Source organism: Silurus aristotelis (genome assembly GCF_946808225.1).
Source record: "Silurus aristotelis genome assembly, chromosome: 5".
Lineage (NCBI taxonomy): Eukaryota > Metazoa > Chordata > Actinopteri > Siluriformes > Siluridae > Silurus > Silurus aristotelis.
The window spans coordinates 20,258,644-20,275,617 of record NC_139578.1 but is presented as its reverse complement, the minus strand read 5'-3'; the positions used below and the strand labels follow the sequence as shown (position 1 = coordinate 20,275,617).

The following is a 16,974-nucleotide window of genomic DNA, read 5'->3' as shown; positions in this document are numbered from 1 at the left end:
ATCCTGTCCATCTTTGTCACTCCCAACGAAAACCTCAACATCTTCAGCTTTGCTACCTCCAGCTCCACCTCCTGTCTTTTACTCAGTGTCACTGTCTCTAAACCATACAACATTGCAGGTCTCACCACAGTCCTATAAACTTTCCCTTTCACTCTCGCAGATACAAATCACTCCTTCCACTCTTCTTTACCCACCCCACCTCCTTTCTTCACTTCTCTAACACACTATCCATTACACTATCCAACACACTGTCCTCATACAAGTCCTGCACCACCCTCACATACTTCTCTGACACATCTGACTTTCTCATACAATACCACAACTCCTCTCTCGGCACTCTGTCGTACGCCTTCTCTAAATCCACAAACACACAATGCAACTCCTTCTGTCCTTCTCTATACTTCGCCATCAACATTCTCAAAGCAAATATTGCATCTGTGGTGCTCTTCCTCGGCATGAAACCATACTGTTGCTCACAGATGGTCACCTCTTCTCTCAGCCTGGCTTTCACTACTCTTTCCCATAACTTCATGGTGTGACTGATCAACTTAATTCCCCTGTAGTTACTGCAGGTCTGCACATCTCCCTTATTCTTAAAGATCGGTACCAGCACACTCCTTCTCCATTCCTCAGGCATCCTCTCACTGTCCAGAATATTTTTGAACAATCTTGTTGAAAAGTCCAATGCCATCCCTCCTAAACATCTCCATGCTTCTACTGGTATGTCATCTGGTCCAACCGACTTTCCACTCTTTATCCTCTTAATAGCTGCTCTCACTTCCTCCTTACTAATCCTATCTACATCCTGCTTCACCAACTCCACATCGTCCAACCTTCTCTCTCTCTCATTTTTCTCGTTCGTCAGCTGCTCAAAATACTCCCTCCATCTTCTCAACACACTCTCCTCACTAGTCAACACATTTCCATCTCCATCCTTTACTGCTCTAACTTGCAATACATCCTTCCCAACTCGGTCCATCTGCCTGGCCAATCGGTATGAATCCTTTTCTTCTTCCTTAGTGTCCAACTTCTCATACAGCTCCTCATATGCCTTTTCCTTGGCTTTCGCCACATCCCTCTTTACCTGCTTCCGCATCTCCTTGTACTCCTGCCTACTTTTCTCATTTCTCTGTCGATCCCAATTCTGTTTTGCCAACTTTTTTCTCCTTATGCTGTCCTGCACTTCCTTATTCCACCACCACGTCTCTTTGTCTTTCTTTCTCTTTCTAGCTGTCTCACTAATCACTTCTGCAGTAGTTGCCCAATCATTAAGTACCTCTTCACCACCACCGAGCCCGTGTCTGACCTCTTCCCTGAATCATACACTATATTCTTCCTCTTTCAGTTTCCACCATTTTTTCTTCTTTCAGTCCTCACTCTCCTTCTCTTCTTCTTCACCTCTAAAACCATTCTAAAGACCACCATCTGATGCTGTCTAGCTACACTGTCCCCTGCCAACACCTTACAGTCTCCAATCTCCTTCAGGTTGCATCACCTGCATACAACATAGTCCACCTGTGTGCACCTTCCTCCACTCTTATAGGTCACCCTATGACCCTCCTTCTTCTTAAAATAAGTATTTACTTCTTTCAGAATCACCTCTTCACCATTTCTCTTTCCATCCACATCAACAAAGAACAGTTTAAACCCACCCCCTATGTCCCTGGTCTTACTCCCTTTCCATTTGGTCTCCTAAACATACAACATATCTACCTTTCTTCTTTCCATCATATCAGCTATCTCTTTCCCTTTACCACTCATAGTACCAACATTTTAAGTACCAACCCGAACCTTCACTGTCCTACACTTCTCCTTTTCCTGCTGTCTCTGTAGACGTCTTCCTCCTCTCCTTCTCCTCCTTCAGCCAACAGTAGCCCAATTTCCACCGGTACCCTGTTGGCTAACAATACCTGTGGTGGTCGTTGGTAACCCAGGCCTTGACCGATCCGGTATGAGATTCTGATTCGTGATCCGCATATTTGATTTGGCACGTGGTTTACGCTAGATGCCCTTTCTAACGCAATCCTTCCCATTTATCCGGGCCTGGGACCGGCACTAAGTGCACTGGCTTGTGCAACCCTAATGGCTGGGTACTGACCAAATGAGACTAAAATACCAAATCATCATTTAAATCCATTAAATATATTTTTGGATTGTCCATCAGGCAATTCCCAGTGTTACTATAGAAACAATAACATATTAGAATTATTGCATCTTTCGACTGACACTACTTTCTGAGCCGGTCCCAGCCGCAAGGTCCACAGCATAACATAAGAAAAGACAAATGCTCAAATAAATAAGGATATCTAGATTTAAGATATATTCACTTGCTAAGATCTTTGTTGCTCCATTTTTATGATCTTTTTGTTTATTCTGGACACGCGCGTATTTACAGACACACGTATATAAGAAGAGTCTTGAAAGCAAATATGTTGGAAAACTGCAATTTCAGGACAAAACCCCTAAGCATTCAATTGCCTAAAATGCTTATCTCAACAAAATGCATCTGTCAGTGTCTTTATACTCATAACAATGAGTCATTTTATCATTATCGCAGTAAGAACTTGATATTCTCTGTCATGCTGAGTGGCTTCCCATGTAATGTAGTCAAAGATGCAGCCAAGCCAAACCGCAGTCAATTCATACTCTTTGTTCTGCCATGGTTATGTTCCTACTTAAAAATCAGAGCTGCTCATCTACCAGAAAATTTTGTTTGTAGTGAGAAGTTGAGCTACCTGCTTTGTAAATCACTTCAGCCATTCCAGGTCATTTTATAGGAACTTAAATAGACAGGAAAAACTTACAGCACTTAAACCCAATTGAACCATTAAAACTGATGAAGAGCCTGAGGGGTTATTGATAAGTGTGAGAGTTAATCTGTTCACATCTGTTATGTGTTTGTCCTTTTTGGGCAGTTTAAACACTAATCCCATCTCCTGTTTGGGAAGCTAAAGCTTTTGATGTTTTTTTTGGTTTTTTTTAACGAAGCAAAGCAAGGTTATACATAATCAAGGAAGCCGAATGGACCCGGTGCCTTTGTCTTCATTACTAGCTAATCAAAATGGCTTTGATATCCCGTTTTCAATCCAGTCTTTAATATCATATAAAGTCATTTATGCCCTGTTGAGAAAAGCAAATATGACATTATGATGAAGACATTTTGAGTTAATGAACAGTGCTTTGGTCTGTTGGCACAGTGAAACCACAGGAAAGCGATATCTCATTTGCAAAACCCTGATTATATTTTTTTACACTGGTATTCTGTGATGTTGATGAGAAAAAAATAAATAAATAAATGATATCTGGTTGTGAATGATACATTTCCAAAAGTCTCATTCCAGACTGGCTCCTGCTTGTAAATAAGAGCAGTTTTAATTTCAATGCCTATTTGAGAAGATTCATCAAAATGCACTTCAATATTCAGAGCTTGAATTAGTGACTCTGGCATGCAAATCAGGCTAATTGCATCTTTCAATCCACTCTTATGAAAGCGGTATTTTAACAAACTCCCTCCATTTTTCGCTGCCCTAAATAAGTAGCTCCGGCTGCCTCATTGAGGCTTTGAGATGAGTGGACACTTTTCACGGCATCTCAGTGAAAACAGCCCTATCTCCACGATGCTGTGGGAGGGCAGGACAGAATCAGTGATTAGTGGAGAAAAACAAATGTTATCAATAACAATGAGCTCAGCTATTTGAATGCTGCAGGGAAAATGACAGCATTTACTTTTCTTTTGACCATCTTTCTGTAACAGTTATTTTAGACTATTGTACAGTATATTTCATTGGAAGAATGTTTTTTCTGCATTTACTGTATTTCTAGACATCTCAATTAGTATACAAGCTTAATCTGAATAAAATGCTTCATATACAATGTATGGACAAAAGTATTGACACCTGAAATTTTTCAGCAGTATGTGGTTCTTCCCCAAATTTTTGCCACAAAACTGTTGACCTAGGCGACCCAAAACTGCATGACAATGCCCCTGTGCTTCATGAAGATATGGTACACATGTTGGAGTGGAAGATTTTGTCTGGCTGACAATAGAAATCTGACATCATCCTTATTAAACACCTTTGAGATGAATTGGAATTCTGACTACACCCCAGGCCTCCTCACACTAGATTTTTTGTTCATTTTTTAGCCTTTTTTTTTTTTTTTTTTTTAAAGTGAGCATTGCTAGATAATTAACACTTTCTTTTGCTTTAGCTTTTGAAGCAATTATTCTGTAATATTTACTTCAAAATACCAAATTTACCTGTATTGCATCTGTAATTACATGCAGTGTAAAATAAAAATCACTCATACAAATACATTCAGTTCTGCTGCAGGTGTTCAGGTAAAATACGGACAAAGGGTAGGAAATAAAAATCACATTGTTTTGGTTTCGCCAAATTCATTTCGCATTTGCAAAGAGAACTTGTTTTTATTTATTTTCACTTGTTTTTCCCTTTTTTCAAAGATGCTGTTTTGCACAATCAATGTAAAAATATAATGTTTGGGGTTTTTGCTTAAATTGGTGGTCCTTAGACTTTTTTTGCATTCAGAGACCCTTTTGGTGTAAAGCAAAGATTTTATGAACCACCTTAAATTATTATTACAAATCTTTCATATGATTTGTATTAATCAGCAATTAGAATGTATTAGGCACATACTTGCCGCCACATTTATCGATTAAAGCTATTACATTTTTTATTTCAATGCAACCGAGTGTGTGAATTTATGTAAGAATTTTTTTTTTTTTTACAAATTTGTACCAATAAATTCTTTTAACAAACAAATAAACTGATTAGATTTTGGAATTGATCCAAACAGGATTAATGCCACAGCAAAGTCAAATGCATAAATGTTTTTAGTTTCTTCCTCCCTGTTTGTTATGCAGAGATTTTACTTACCCATATTTACTTATGTTAAAGAAATCAAAGCTCATTCTTGGCTAGCTACAATTTTTGCCATCTGTTTTTTACCAAGCATTCATCCATGTGTCTGCTCATGGATCTGTCTGTTCATGTGTTTTTCTGAGATTGAAGATTTTTGTTAGCACAATATCTGAAGAAGTAGTAACCAGCAGATTCAAAACACCACTAAGGTCACAGCATTGTCAAATATTTCTCTATGTTTGAAGTGTATTTCTGGCAAAAGATTAGTAACAAGAACATCTACACTTGCTGGTGGTGGAGTAATCCTCGTACATGCTGTTGAGTTTGACGTTATTCCTAAATTACCTGTACGTGTCCTTGTTTTAGCAACACTGTATTTAGCTTTAATTTGACAAATAGACTTGTTCAATGGGAGTTTGATATTTGGGAAAAGAGACTGACTACTATCATTTGAAACCTATTTAATCCAATCTGTAAGACTTATAAATAGTATAACTCATTAATAGTTGGTATACTTAGTACACTCATTATAAGGATACCAACTATACCAAAAACATTGTAGAACAATGGGTCTGGTAAACTAAAACCAACTCATTGTGGAATAAATCTATTTTCTATTATTATCGTTCTATGGTTGTTCTATGAGTTCAAATTCATTTGTCATTGTAGGCTCAATTAATTAAGTCATGTAAGGTGACAGAGTAGAGCAAAACAAATGATGAAAGTCTAAAATAGTTTTTTTTTTTATTATTGCATTTTATGAAGAACAGTAGGTTATTGAAAATGCACTTCATTGAAGTTAGATGGATTATTGGGTCAGAGCATGCAGAAGGATAATATGATGTCCATGGGTGCTGTGAAAATTTTAATATCCTCGCTTTTGAAATTTAAACATTCTCTCTTGCTGCAGGCGATATGTGCTTTGTACCCAAATGTGGTAATTAAATACAGCCACATGCTGGTCTCTACATAAACCCATTGACTTTTTTTTTATCTTTAATATGTTTAATGAACATAATAATGCATTTTAAAATCACATTATAGGACAAGGCGGATGTTTTCAAGTAAAAGAAGTAGCTGCAGAAATTGTTTTAACCTTGAGTCCTCTTACTTCTTGCAGGTGAAACGAAATGCCTGGGGCACAACCAAGTACATGGAGCTTTATATAGTCGCTGACAACACACTGGTAAGCCCCTGATCCCTCTGCACCCACAGCTACAGTAATTAAAGCTTACACAATAGAAAATGCTATGCAGATTTCATACCAAGAGTTCAGCAACATATAACTTTGCGGACAAAGTAAGCACACATTTTAAATGTGATATTAGTAGGGGTTTAGATTTAAGGGTTTAGGCTTTTATACACCAAACAAGTAAGTGAGGTTTAATTGACTTTAAATAACTCAACATACAGCCATTCTTGTCAAAATAACTGGAAACAAGTGAACATGTCAAAACTTTATCCCCGGACCCAGATCGACTGAGTGTTTTTGAATAATCATGCTTTATGCTAATATTTGTATTAAATACCTACAGAGCATTTGGAAAAAAGTTCACTACAACATTCCATTGACTGATTTAAATAAAGCACACATTTTTCAGCATCATCAGATTTAAAGCATTGCTCCTTATACACTGGTGTTTCCACTTGTATAAATGACAGCAGGTTTTACAACAGTATCTCTTCATCGTTTTATTATATCATGTACTTTATCATGTATTTAAGTAGTATTAATGTAACTTTGCTCTGTTTGTGTATTTTTGTTTATTGTTAACTATATCTTTTTAATATTCAATAGTACAGAAAGCAGAACAAGGACCTTGAAAAAACGAAACGAAGAATAATGGAAATTGCCAATTACGTTGATAAGGTATTTGATCCTCATTATTTGTTTAATTGAATGATTTCTCTGTTTTTCTGTCACTGGCTCATTGAGTGCAATGTGCAATTACAGCAGATTGTACAAAATGTACAATGACGGCAGAAGAACATGTGCAGTCCAGGGTGGATTCTACTCCATTCTGCATTATATCAAAAACTAGTATTTCATTTATTAGTACTGATTAATTAGTAGCGTGTAATGTAACAAAAACCTCAATCAGGATGCACAAAACTCTGAGGCCACATTCACATTTTGTTTATTTTTTTAATGTATTTTTTTTATTTATAATTGGTAATATAACATAAAATAATAATTAGGAATGATAAAGAATTCACAAACAATGCTTAAAAAAATATTTAAAAAATACAATATTTAAGACTCTATGCATTATATGGTCAACGTTTAAATTAAAGCATATTTGTGATGCTAATTCCAGTGTATAAAAGGAAATATTTTCCTTGCAATTCATCCCTTCTGTGGAAAAATGTGTTCACAGAAGGCGACACACCCATAAATTTAATCTAGCCTGAATCATCAGGTTTGAAACAAATATTAAGAAATAACAAATAACAAATATGAAGAAATTATTTAAATTTATGTAAAATGTACTTTACTCACATTGATAAGTTACAATTAATCATTTTGTATTAAATGCAGCACTGCTAGCGCTGCTGGCTGAGTTTACATTTAAAACACTTTTATTTAATTTCATAAAATTATTATTTAGGATCTTCAAGTATTTAAAAAAAGGATTTTCTGATTGTTTTTCCCGTCTCTGACTACATGTTGTGTTGCGATTGGTCAGTTTTACAGAGCTCTGAATATCCGGGTGCCTCTGATTGGTCTAGAGGTGTGGACAGACCGTGATCAGTGCATTATCAATGAAGAACCCAACGCTACACTTTGGTCTTTTCTGCAGTGGAGACAGAAGCTCAAGTCCCGCAAGAAACACGACAACGCACAACTTCTCACGTTAGTCACGAGCATTTAAAGGATCTATATCAGTACAGAACTTGTCATATATTCATGTATGAACTATTGGATGTGTCTATTAAACCAATGTTAAATGTTGCTAACCTATATGAATTGCGTATCATATCAAGATACACTTTACTTACTATCTTACCAATTTTAAGCAATATTTAGTGTCTGGAAATTGATCTGATTTAGCGTACATGAGGAGTCCCGACTAGAGGGATAAAATGCTGCTGCTTTGCTCTATTAAGGGAATATTTCCCACTGGCATCACTATCAGCGAGTAGCTGATTGGCAAAACCATGAATATATATCAGCCATAGAGGAATATCTGTCAATGAAGGGAAACAACCAAAAGAATAAGTCAACACAGTATTTAATCATTTATTAAACGTTTCACAGTTCAACATCACATATTGATTCTAAACGCCGATAAGCAATTCATGCTTATTGGATTTTCATTTAATTTACTGAAAAATTGACATTCATGCTTACGTCCGTCTATACACAACCCTGCTTTTTCGATTCTCTGTTTTCTTGCATCATTATTGATTAGTAGCTCTTTTGCTTTTGCTCCCTTGCAAACAAAATCTTCATATCAGGTCACCACTGTTTCCTTCACTCACTGATGACCATAAAATTATGCCATTAATGCGTATTGATGTATCTTTTCTTCTTCCCTGGAAGGGGGGTGATATTCAAGGGCACCACTATTGGCATGGCTCCCCTTGAAGGCATGTGCAGTCATGAGAATTCTGGTGGCATCAATGTGGTAAGATAGCAAATGGACTTTTGGGTTTTTTTTTTGTGACAGTACCACTGTACAATTCTAATCCTGTGTGTGTGTGTGTGTGTGTGTGTGTGTGTGTGTGTGTGTGTGTGTGTGTGTGTGTGTGAACATGGATGTGTGGTTCTGATCCACAATGGGTTCTGATTAAAAGATCAATATCACTCTCACAGCTGATTAGGCTCTAATAGGCTCTATTAGCTTGCTTGGTGACAGACAAGAGCTGTGAGGAATACTAACGTATTGTGATGGGTTCAATATTTTCTCAAAAAGTGAACAGATTTCTATTATTTTAGATCACTTTTGCATTTCTTTTTACATTTCTTATAGTTGCTTATTAGGAATTGTAAATATTAGATGCTTCCTGTAGCAGGGTTGAGTGTAAGAGCTCTGTACTGTATATTGTAAACATTTGTTTTTTATGTGTGCTATGTGCAAAGGGGTTTTTCAAGGCCGGTACATACGTGATGTGATTTAAAGCCTTATCTGTGCCCTCTATTAAGTCAGATAACTACAGTATGAGTTTTAATGGTGTCTAAAGGTCTGCCTTATAATGGCAGGGCATGTATATTACAGCTGCACATAACAATTAATCTTTGTTCTCTTACAAAACTGGAATTGCTGTTATACATAAAATCAATGATACAATATCATCATCATTTCACTGTTAAGAGAGAGAGAGAGAGAGAGAGAGAGAGAGAGAGAGAGAGAGAGAGAAAGAGCACTGCCATGATACAAAGTGAGTCTTAATGCAAGTACAAATCTGAATAATTTCTAACAGTCTAACACTTTATTTCCCCAGATATAATCCAGTTCCTCCCGTATGTTTATTCAGATGAAGGCGTCATGTACTGACTAAGAAAACAATCAAACCGACAAATTTTGCAAATGCACTTTTTTTTTAATCTGTAAGAACAAATATGCTGTTATTGTTTTATATCCTCTGAGGGTATGCTCAGCAGAAATGAATATATATTATAAGCATTAGGCATGATGAAGCCGTCGCACTCCGTTTCCTCTCAAATCAAATAGGAGAGATTCAATTTTTACTTCAGCTTCTGTAACATGGGGAACAAGATATAATTGCTAAAAATGTTTGTGAAAGAATGGAGCTAAAAAAAAAAAAAAAACAGTAAATGTTTCAAAGAGGGCCTTATTACTTGAGGTTTGAGGTCTGTTCATTTTTGAAGGAAATTTTTAACATATAGAAATACCATATGATTTTTTTTGTCATTACATGCTTTTTTATCAGCAGTCTTATAAAGTTGTTTACAGAGAGGAAAAAAATGTACAAAGTGAAAACATGCTATTCAAAATACAGAAACGTAATTTACCCCTAACATTAAATGTCAAGGAAATTGTGTCTTTTGTTCTTTTGCCTTAATATGCTACATACATTGACAGAATAATGCTTATTTTGTAATATTGAAGGTTCTAAACAAATGTTCTCATATTTGGTAAAGAAAATGAATGAAAAACAAAATGATTATAGGATTGACCAGGGGACTCAGTTTCCCCCAGCTCTAACATTCCCAGAATCCTAAACAGCCCTTAGCCTTTCTAACTCTAATGGACTCTAACGGCACAGACATATGGTGTAGTCTCCACAAACCTAATCACCATTGACAGCGTATTCCAAGTGGCTGGCGGTCCCTGAGCGTGTGCCCCATCCTATGCGACTGCTAATAGCTTATGATTGATGTAGAAATACCTAATGGTCCAAATACCTGTTTTGTTCAGACTGATTAGAAAATTGATTCACACATGGAATAATTTTGCCAGACCACACATTAAAACCTAAATACCTCCTGAGAGAGAATTTGTAACTTTTGCAGAAATGCAGAAGCTTCCTAACCACAAGTGTTATGATTCCTGCAGGATCATTCAGATCTGCCCATTGGGGCAGCTGCCACCATGGCTCATGAGATTGGCCATAACTTTGGCATGAGCCATGACCATGAAGGTTGCTGTGTGGAAGCCACGGCTGATCAGGGAGGCTGCGTTATGGCAGCAGCTACGGGGTAAGAGCCTTCCGGCTAATCCATGCTGGCCAGCTTGTAATGTTTCCATATGGAAAAAACAAAACTGGCTTAGGGAGCTTTGCCTGAATTTGTTCCATCTATGTTTCTTTATCCAACCTCCTGCAATTACAGTGACAATTTACCTGCCCAACAGGCATCCATTTCCTAAAGTCTTCAGCCGCTGTAGCAAGAAGGATCTGGATAACTACTTCCAGAAAGGAGGTGGAATGTGCCTGTTTAACATGCCAAATATGAAGGACCTGGTGGGTGGGAAGAGGTGTGGGAACGGCTTCGTAGAAGATGGGGAAGAATGTGACTGCGGAGAACCTGAGGTTAGTGCAACATGCAAACTTGTCATACATGACTATTAGTTCAGAATCAGTGCAGGTCTACACCAATTCTTAATCTTAACCTCGATCTTACAACCTAAAAAACTTTTTAAAAATTCATGGGGACTAGACAAATGTCCTCACGATATACTTAATGTTACAAGGAGATTTGGTAACTTACAAAATAGATAAAAATGGACACAAAATGTCAAAGCATGTTTATAATATAGAAAATCAAATTAACATTTTACTTTGTTTATTTGCACAATGCTACAATTTGCACATCTGGTAGATGCTAAACTGCATTTTGTTGCTGTTTATCTGACTATAAAGTTTTATCTATCTATCTATCTATCTATCTATCTATCTATCTATCTATCTATCTATCTATCTATCTATCTATCTATCTATCTATCTATCTATCTATCTATCTATCTATCTAGATATTTGGGAAAACGTTAAATAGTTCTATGCTTGTTAATCGTGACATTTTGTGTAATTCTGTACAAATACAATTACAATATCAATTACATAAAGAGAGATGAAGAAATATACATTTCTGAATTGATTGCAACTCTTATTTATTTATAAACAGTTCATGACTTTTGGGGTTTTTTTTCTCTTTAAACGATGAGAGCAGATGGTAAAGCGACATGCACTTACTCAAAATGTAAGTCAGGAAAAAATGGAACACAATGAGTGACAGAGATGTGGAGGGGAAAGGAAAAATTTCACCTTCCTGCAAATCTGCAATTGGCAGGTTGTCAGGGCTCATATTATGGATGGATGGTTTACCATCTGGTGTAGGTAGACTCGGGTAACCATTCCTAATTATACATAAGCACCTGGACTTTTTTAGGTCTGCTATACACTTCACTGTCCACACTGTGCATTATGCTAAAAGCATATTCATTTATTATTGTTAGCATTGCCGTCCTGCATGCTACCTGCAGCCTGTGTTAGAGGGAAATGAATGGGCATATTGTTAGAGCTACCCAAATGCAACCTTTCAACACACCACACTTATCTGGCTGTTCTACACGCCAGCTCTAGACAGATTTGCCAGTGCTGGTCTTGCTATGCATTGTTGTGGGTGTGTTAATTATACTTGTTCAAGCTTCGTCTCTCACCACCTGCTCCTTTGTATTTGTGGAAAAAAATTGCCACTTGTGCTAACTTTGCCCAACACCTCTGTTGTTTTATATTTGTGTGTGCCTTTTTTGTGCGGGTGTGTGTTTTGGGATGTAAAAGTCACCAGTCTGCAAGTACCCATTCTGCTTCAGCATCACTACAGTGACATGCATCATCTCTGACTATATATATTTTTTTTACTTTGTCACAGCGATTAAAAAATACACTGTTTGCTACCCACGACTGATGTGTCGGTGATATGAATGTTTGTATGTGGTCTTGAGGTCACTGTGAATAACTTGACTTGTGCTAAGTGACTGAGTGTGTGGGTACAGGGTCACACAGTGATGTGCTTCAGCAGCAAAAGAACAGAGGTGGCTTACGTCTGTGTGTGTGTGTGTGTGTGTGTGTGTGTGTGTGTGTGTGTGTGTGTGTGTGTGTGTGTGTGTGTGTGTGTGTGTGTGTGTGTGTGTGTTTTAAACCTCCTACAGGAATGTACAAATGACTGCTGCCATGCCAGTAACTGCACTCTGAGGCAGAACGCACAGTGTGCCCACGGTGTTTGCTGTGAAGGCTGCAAGGTCTCTGACTGTACCCATACTTTGTTTCTTTCTTTCTTTTCCTATTGCTGTCTCACTTCTTTTATTCCACATCCAATTAATCACTCTTTAGTCTTCCTGTCTCTCTCTTTATACCTTTTTTTTCTTTCTCTCTTCTGACCCTTGGAATCTTCTCTTGATTTCTCAGTCCTGTCTATATTCCCGTCCGCATCTAAACGTACAATACAAGAAAATGTGCATAAGTGAACACCCATGTGAGCTCGCTTTCTGTACACTTTTAGCTGAAGCAGGCAGGTACGATGTGCCGAAGTGCAGCAGGCTCGTGCGACCTTCCAGAGTACTGCACCGGTGGCTCACCATACTGCCCCTCTAACGTGTACCTCCTGGATGGATCCTTGTGCCAGTACAGCCACGCCTACTGCTATAACGGCATGTGCCTCACTCACGAGCAACAGTGCCTGCAGCTATGGGGCTACGGTGAGAATACACACATCATGCAATATAGATTTTCGGTCCTGTCAATCCTCCAAGCTCACGTTGCATCAAGCCATAGAAAAGAATAGACACGCACTCTTTACAGCGCTGCTCACGGTGCATGCATTACACATACCAGATATTTCAATATTGACAATACTGAAACGTAATTATTGACTATAGAATCATGTACTTGGTAAAGGATTTACTTTCCTTACACATCGCCTTGGCTTAAAATAAATAATCGTTTTAAATACTATGAGACATTAAATTGATTGATACTAATACGGATTTCAATGCTTATAAATGTACATTGTTTAATGTTTTATTCAATACAGCGATATCAGCTAATATCAGACGATAAACGCTTTAGCCTTGTTACACCCTGGTTAGAAATGAAGATGTAGGAATTTAAGTAAGAGCACATAATTAGCCCTAACATTTATGTATGTGTGTGTGGGGGGGCAGAGGAATGCATTTTTCTTTTAAATATTTGTAATTATATACTTAGAATGAAGATGATTGAGGGTTTTTGGTGGTCTGACTTGGTTTTAATTAATGATTCAATTCCATGAATCATTTAAAGAAAGCTTTTAAAAGGTGAGAAAGCATTTGACAATTTTTTAAGATACAGAGTGATTGTGTGTGTGTGTGTGTGTGTGTGTGTGTGTGTGTGTGTGTGTGTGTGTGTGTGTGTGTGTGTGTGTGCGCGCGTGCGTGCGTGTGCGCGATATCTTCATAGTAAAAGTATATATTTTATTGATCTAAGAAAAAAACAGGTTTATCTTCTTAAGGTACAATAGAAATACAACTTGGATATATTTTAGTCAATATGCAGCTTGTATAGCAGTACAGATTTACAGATTGTCCTGTGAAAAGAACTCAACCAACAGCCGATATTGTCTAAATACCTGGCAACAAAAGTGAGTACACCTCAAATCAGGGGTCACCAACCTTTTTGAAACTAAGAGCTACTTCTTGGGTACCGATTAATCTGAAGGGCTACCAGTTTGATACACACTTCTGAAATAACAAATTTGCTCAAATTACTTTTAATTATATGTTATTATTAATAATTAATGATATTCATCTATATCTAGTCATCTATATTCTATATCTAGTCATTTTCAAATTCACACCAATGCAAGTGTGATTTAAAAAAGAATAGCAACAAAAAATATATGATGCAGCTCACTGGTAAGTGGCGCTATGGTGAGCTATTTTAAGAAAAGGCCCACGGGCGACTCATGTGGTTCTTGCGGGCACCATGTTGGTGAACCCTGCCCTAAATGATAGCAACTGTATGTCGTGTAACTATGCAAAGCCACGTCATATACATCATATTTCTATCTGCTTGTCAAAACCATACAAATTTGTGTGTCTTGTAATGAAGCAGTTAAAATTTGGTGCTTTGAGAACAATTCTCTCATACTGACTACTGGGTGTTTAACATGGCTCTGGATGTTCAACATGGCCTCATGGCAAAGAACTCTCTGAGGATTTGAAAATCAGAATTGTTGCTCTCCACAAAGATGGCCTAGGCTATAAAAAGATCAGTAACACCCTGAGTACAGTGGTCAGGGTCATACAGAGGTTTTCCAAGATGGGATAAACTCGGGAACAGGCATTGCAAAGGTCCATCGAAAAAGTTGAGTCCTCATGCTGTGTGTCAGGTGCAGAAGCTGGTTTCAAAAACAGAAGCATGAGTGCTACAGCATTGCTTTAAAGGTTGTAGAAGTGGAAGGTCCACTTGTCAGTGCTCAGACTATTCGCCACACACTGCAACAAGTCGGCTTGCATGGCCTTTGTCCCAGATGGAAGCCTCTTTTGAAGTTGGCTCAGAAGGCCCACAAGAAGGCCCACAAACAGTTTGCTGAAGACACTCTGTCTAAGAGCATGATTTACTGGAACCATGTCCTGTGGTCTGATGAGACTAAGATAAACTTGTTTGGCTCAGATGGTGTCCAGCACGTGTGGTGATGCCCTGGTGAGGTGTAACAAGAAAATTGTTTCTTGCCTACAAGCATGGTGGTGGTAGCATCATGGTCTAGGGCTGCATGAGTGCTGCTGGTACTGGGGAGCTGTGGTTTATTGAGGGAAACATCGATTCCATAATTTCCTGTGACATTCTGAAGCAGAAACTATGCTTAAAATCAGTTTTCCAATGACCACAAACACACAACTGTCCTGCCTAGGAGGCTGAAGGTGAAGGAGTGGCTAAGTATGTCTCGAGACCTGAACCTTATTGAGCAACTGTGGGGCATCCTCAAGGCGGAAGGTGGAGAAGCGCTAGGTATCTAACATCCAGCAGCAGAGGAGGGAAGTAACGGAGTACAAATACTTCGTTACTGTACTTAAGTAGATTTTTCTGGTATCAGTACTTTACTCCACTATTTATTTTTTAGACAACTTTTTACTTTTACTCATTACATTTTTACACAAATATCTGTACTTTTTACTTCTTACATTTTCAAAACCGGCTCATTACTTTAGTTTTAATCCATTGATTTGGTGAAATATTATTATTTTTTTTTTCACTGCGTGCCGATTTCAGCCGAACAACTGATTTCCTGTTACTACGCGTCTTTTTCAATCCGCTGGTGTATAAAGTCCTGACCCTCACTCACCACAGATGTAGACTAGTTTACGAAGTTTAGAATCAGCAGGCAGGAGGCAGTAAGAAGTTTGGGGTTAATGTGGATGAGACAGAGGGAGTCAGTGATGTAAACATGACTGAGAACAGACACATTCATGATCATCATCATCTTTTCTCTGCTTGTGTTCTATATGTGGATCTTCAGCCTGGATACATTCATTAGGTAACAACATTTTTAATTTGTTTTGTATTAATATATATATATATTTGGCTGTCAAAATTCAAATTATTGTAAACGGCACTAAATGTTATTAACGCGCCATCAATTCAGCATTTCTGTTTTTACCATTTTAATTAAAAAAATTTAAATACATAAAAAATTTTCTAAATATAAAAGAGGCGAAATTAAAACCTGCGGAAAAAAATACATTTATCTACGACGTCCTTTCTTTACTTAGATGTAAAATAAATTATTAAACTCCAGATAAAAATATTTTTAATCAGTAAACTTTTGTTTTATTTATGCGCCAAGTCTCAAATCAAACAGAAAATCCGCCATTTTTTACACAATTTACCCTCTAGGTGGAGTTTTGTGGGTTTTTCCCTCATAATGGCGACACAAACTACTTTTTACTTAAGTACATGTCAGAGCCAAGACTTCTTTACTTTCACTTGAGTAAAAAAGTTTAATCAGTACTTCAACTTTTACCCGAGTATTTTAAAACATGAGTATCTGTACTTCTACTTAAGTAAAGGATGTGTGTACTTTTGCCACCTCTGTCCAGCAGCTCCGTGATGTCATTATGGAAAAATGGAAGAGGATCCCAGCAGCAACCTGTGCCGCTCTGGTGAAATTCATTCCCAGGAGTATTAAGGCAACGCTAGATAACAATGGCACAATGTTCACTTAGGATGTACTTTTTTTTACCCGTTATTTTGACAATATTGTCTGTATGTTGAGTTTTTTTAGAGGACAGTAAATCTGTACTGCTATACAAGCTGCACATTTAAGTTCTATTGTATTGTCTATTGAGAACATATAATAAAATAGTGGCTGAAATGTTAGGGGTGTACTTACTTTTGTGAGATACTGTATGTTTTTTCTTTATTTTTTTACAAGAATAAATTAACAGACATTTTATTCATTTGTATTCTTTTCAAATTTGAACTTTGACCTGAGGTTTGATGTCATTTCTATCAGCTATTCTGAATTCATTTGTAAAAAAGAGGGTGAAACAAGAACCCTAATTCAGAGCCTTCTTCAAAAATCCTCTTGAGAAGCACCAATTTGTTCTAATTTGCTCCCTTAATTGAGCAGTTGCAAGGCTTTTTTTTTTTT

General features: G+C 37.3%; 1 protein-coding gene across 1 annotated transcript in view; it reads left to right on the top strand.

Moving 5' to 3' along the window:
* adam19a (ADAM metallopeptidase domain 19a) overlaps window positions 1–16,974 on the top strand; it is an 80,853-nt gene that overhangs the window by 49,786 nt on the left and 14,093 nt on the right. Inside the window, exons 7-14 of the mRNA XM_083541262.1 lie at window positions 6,001–6,066; window positions 6,679–6,750; window positions 7,568–7,734; window positions 8,425–8,509; window positions 10,403–10,545; window positions 10,700–10,877; window positions 12,497–12,586; window positions 12,847–13,042. Of these exons, the coding sequence (XP_083397388.1) occupies window positions 6,001–6,066; window positions 6,679–6,750; window positions 7,568–7,734; window positions 8,425–8,509; window positions 10,403–10,545; window positions 10,700–10,877; window positions 12,497–12,586; window positions 12,847–13,042 (997 nt within the window). The remainder of the gene's footprint in view (window positions 1–6,000; window positions 6,067–6,678; window positions 6,751–7,567; window positions 7,735–8,424; window positions 8,510–10,402; window positions 10,546–10,699; window positions 10,878–12,496; window positions 12,587–12,846; window positions 13,043–16,974) is intronic.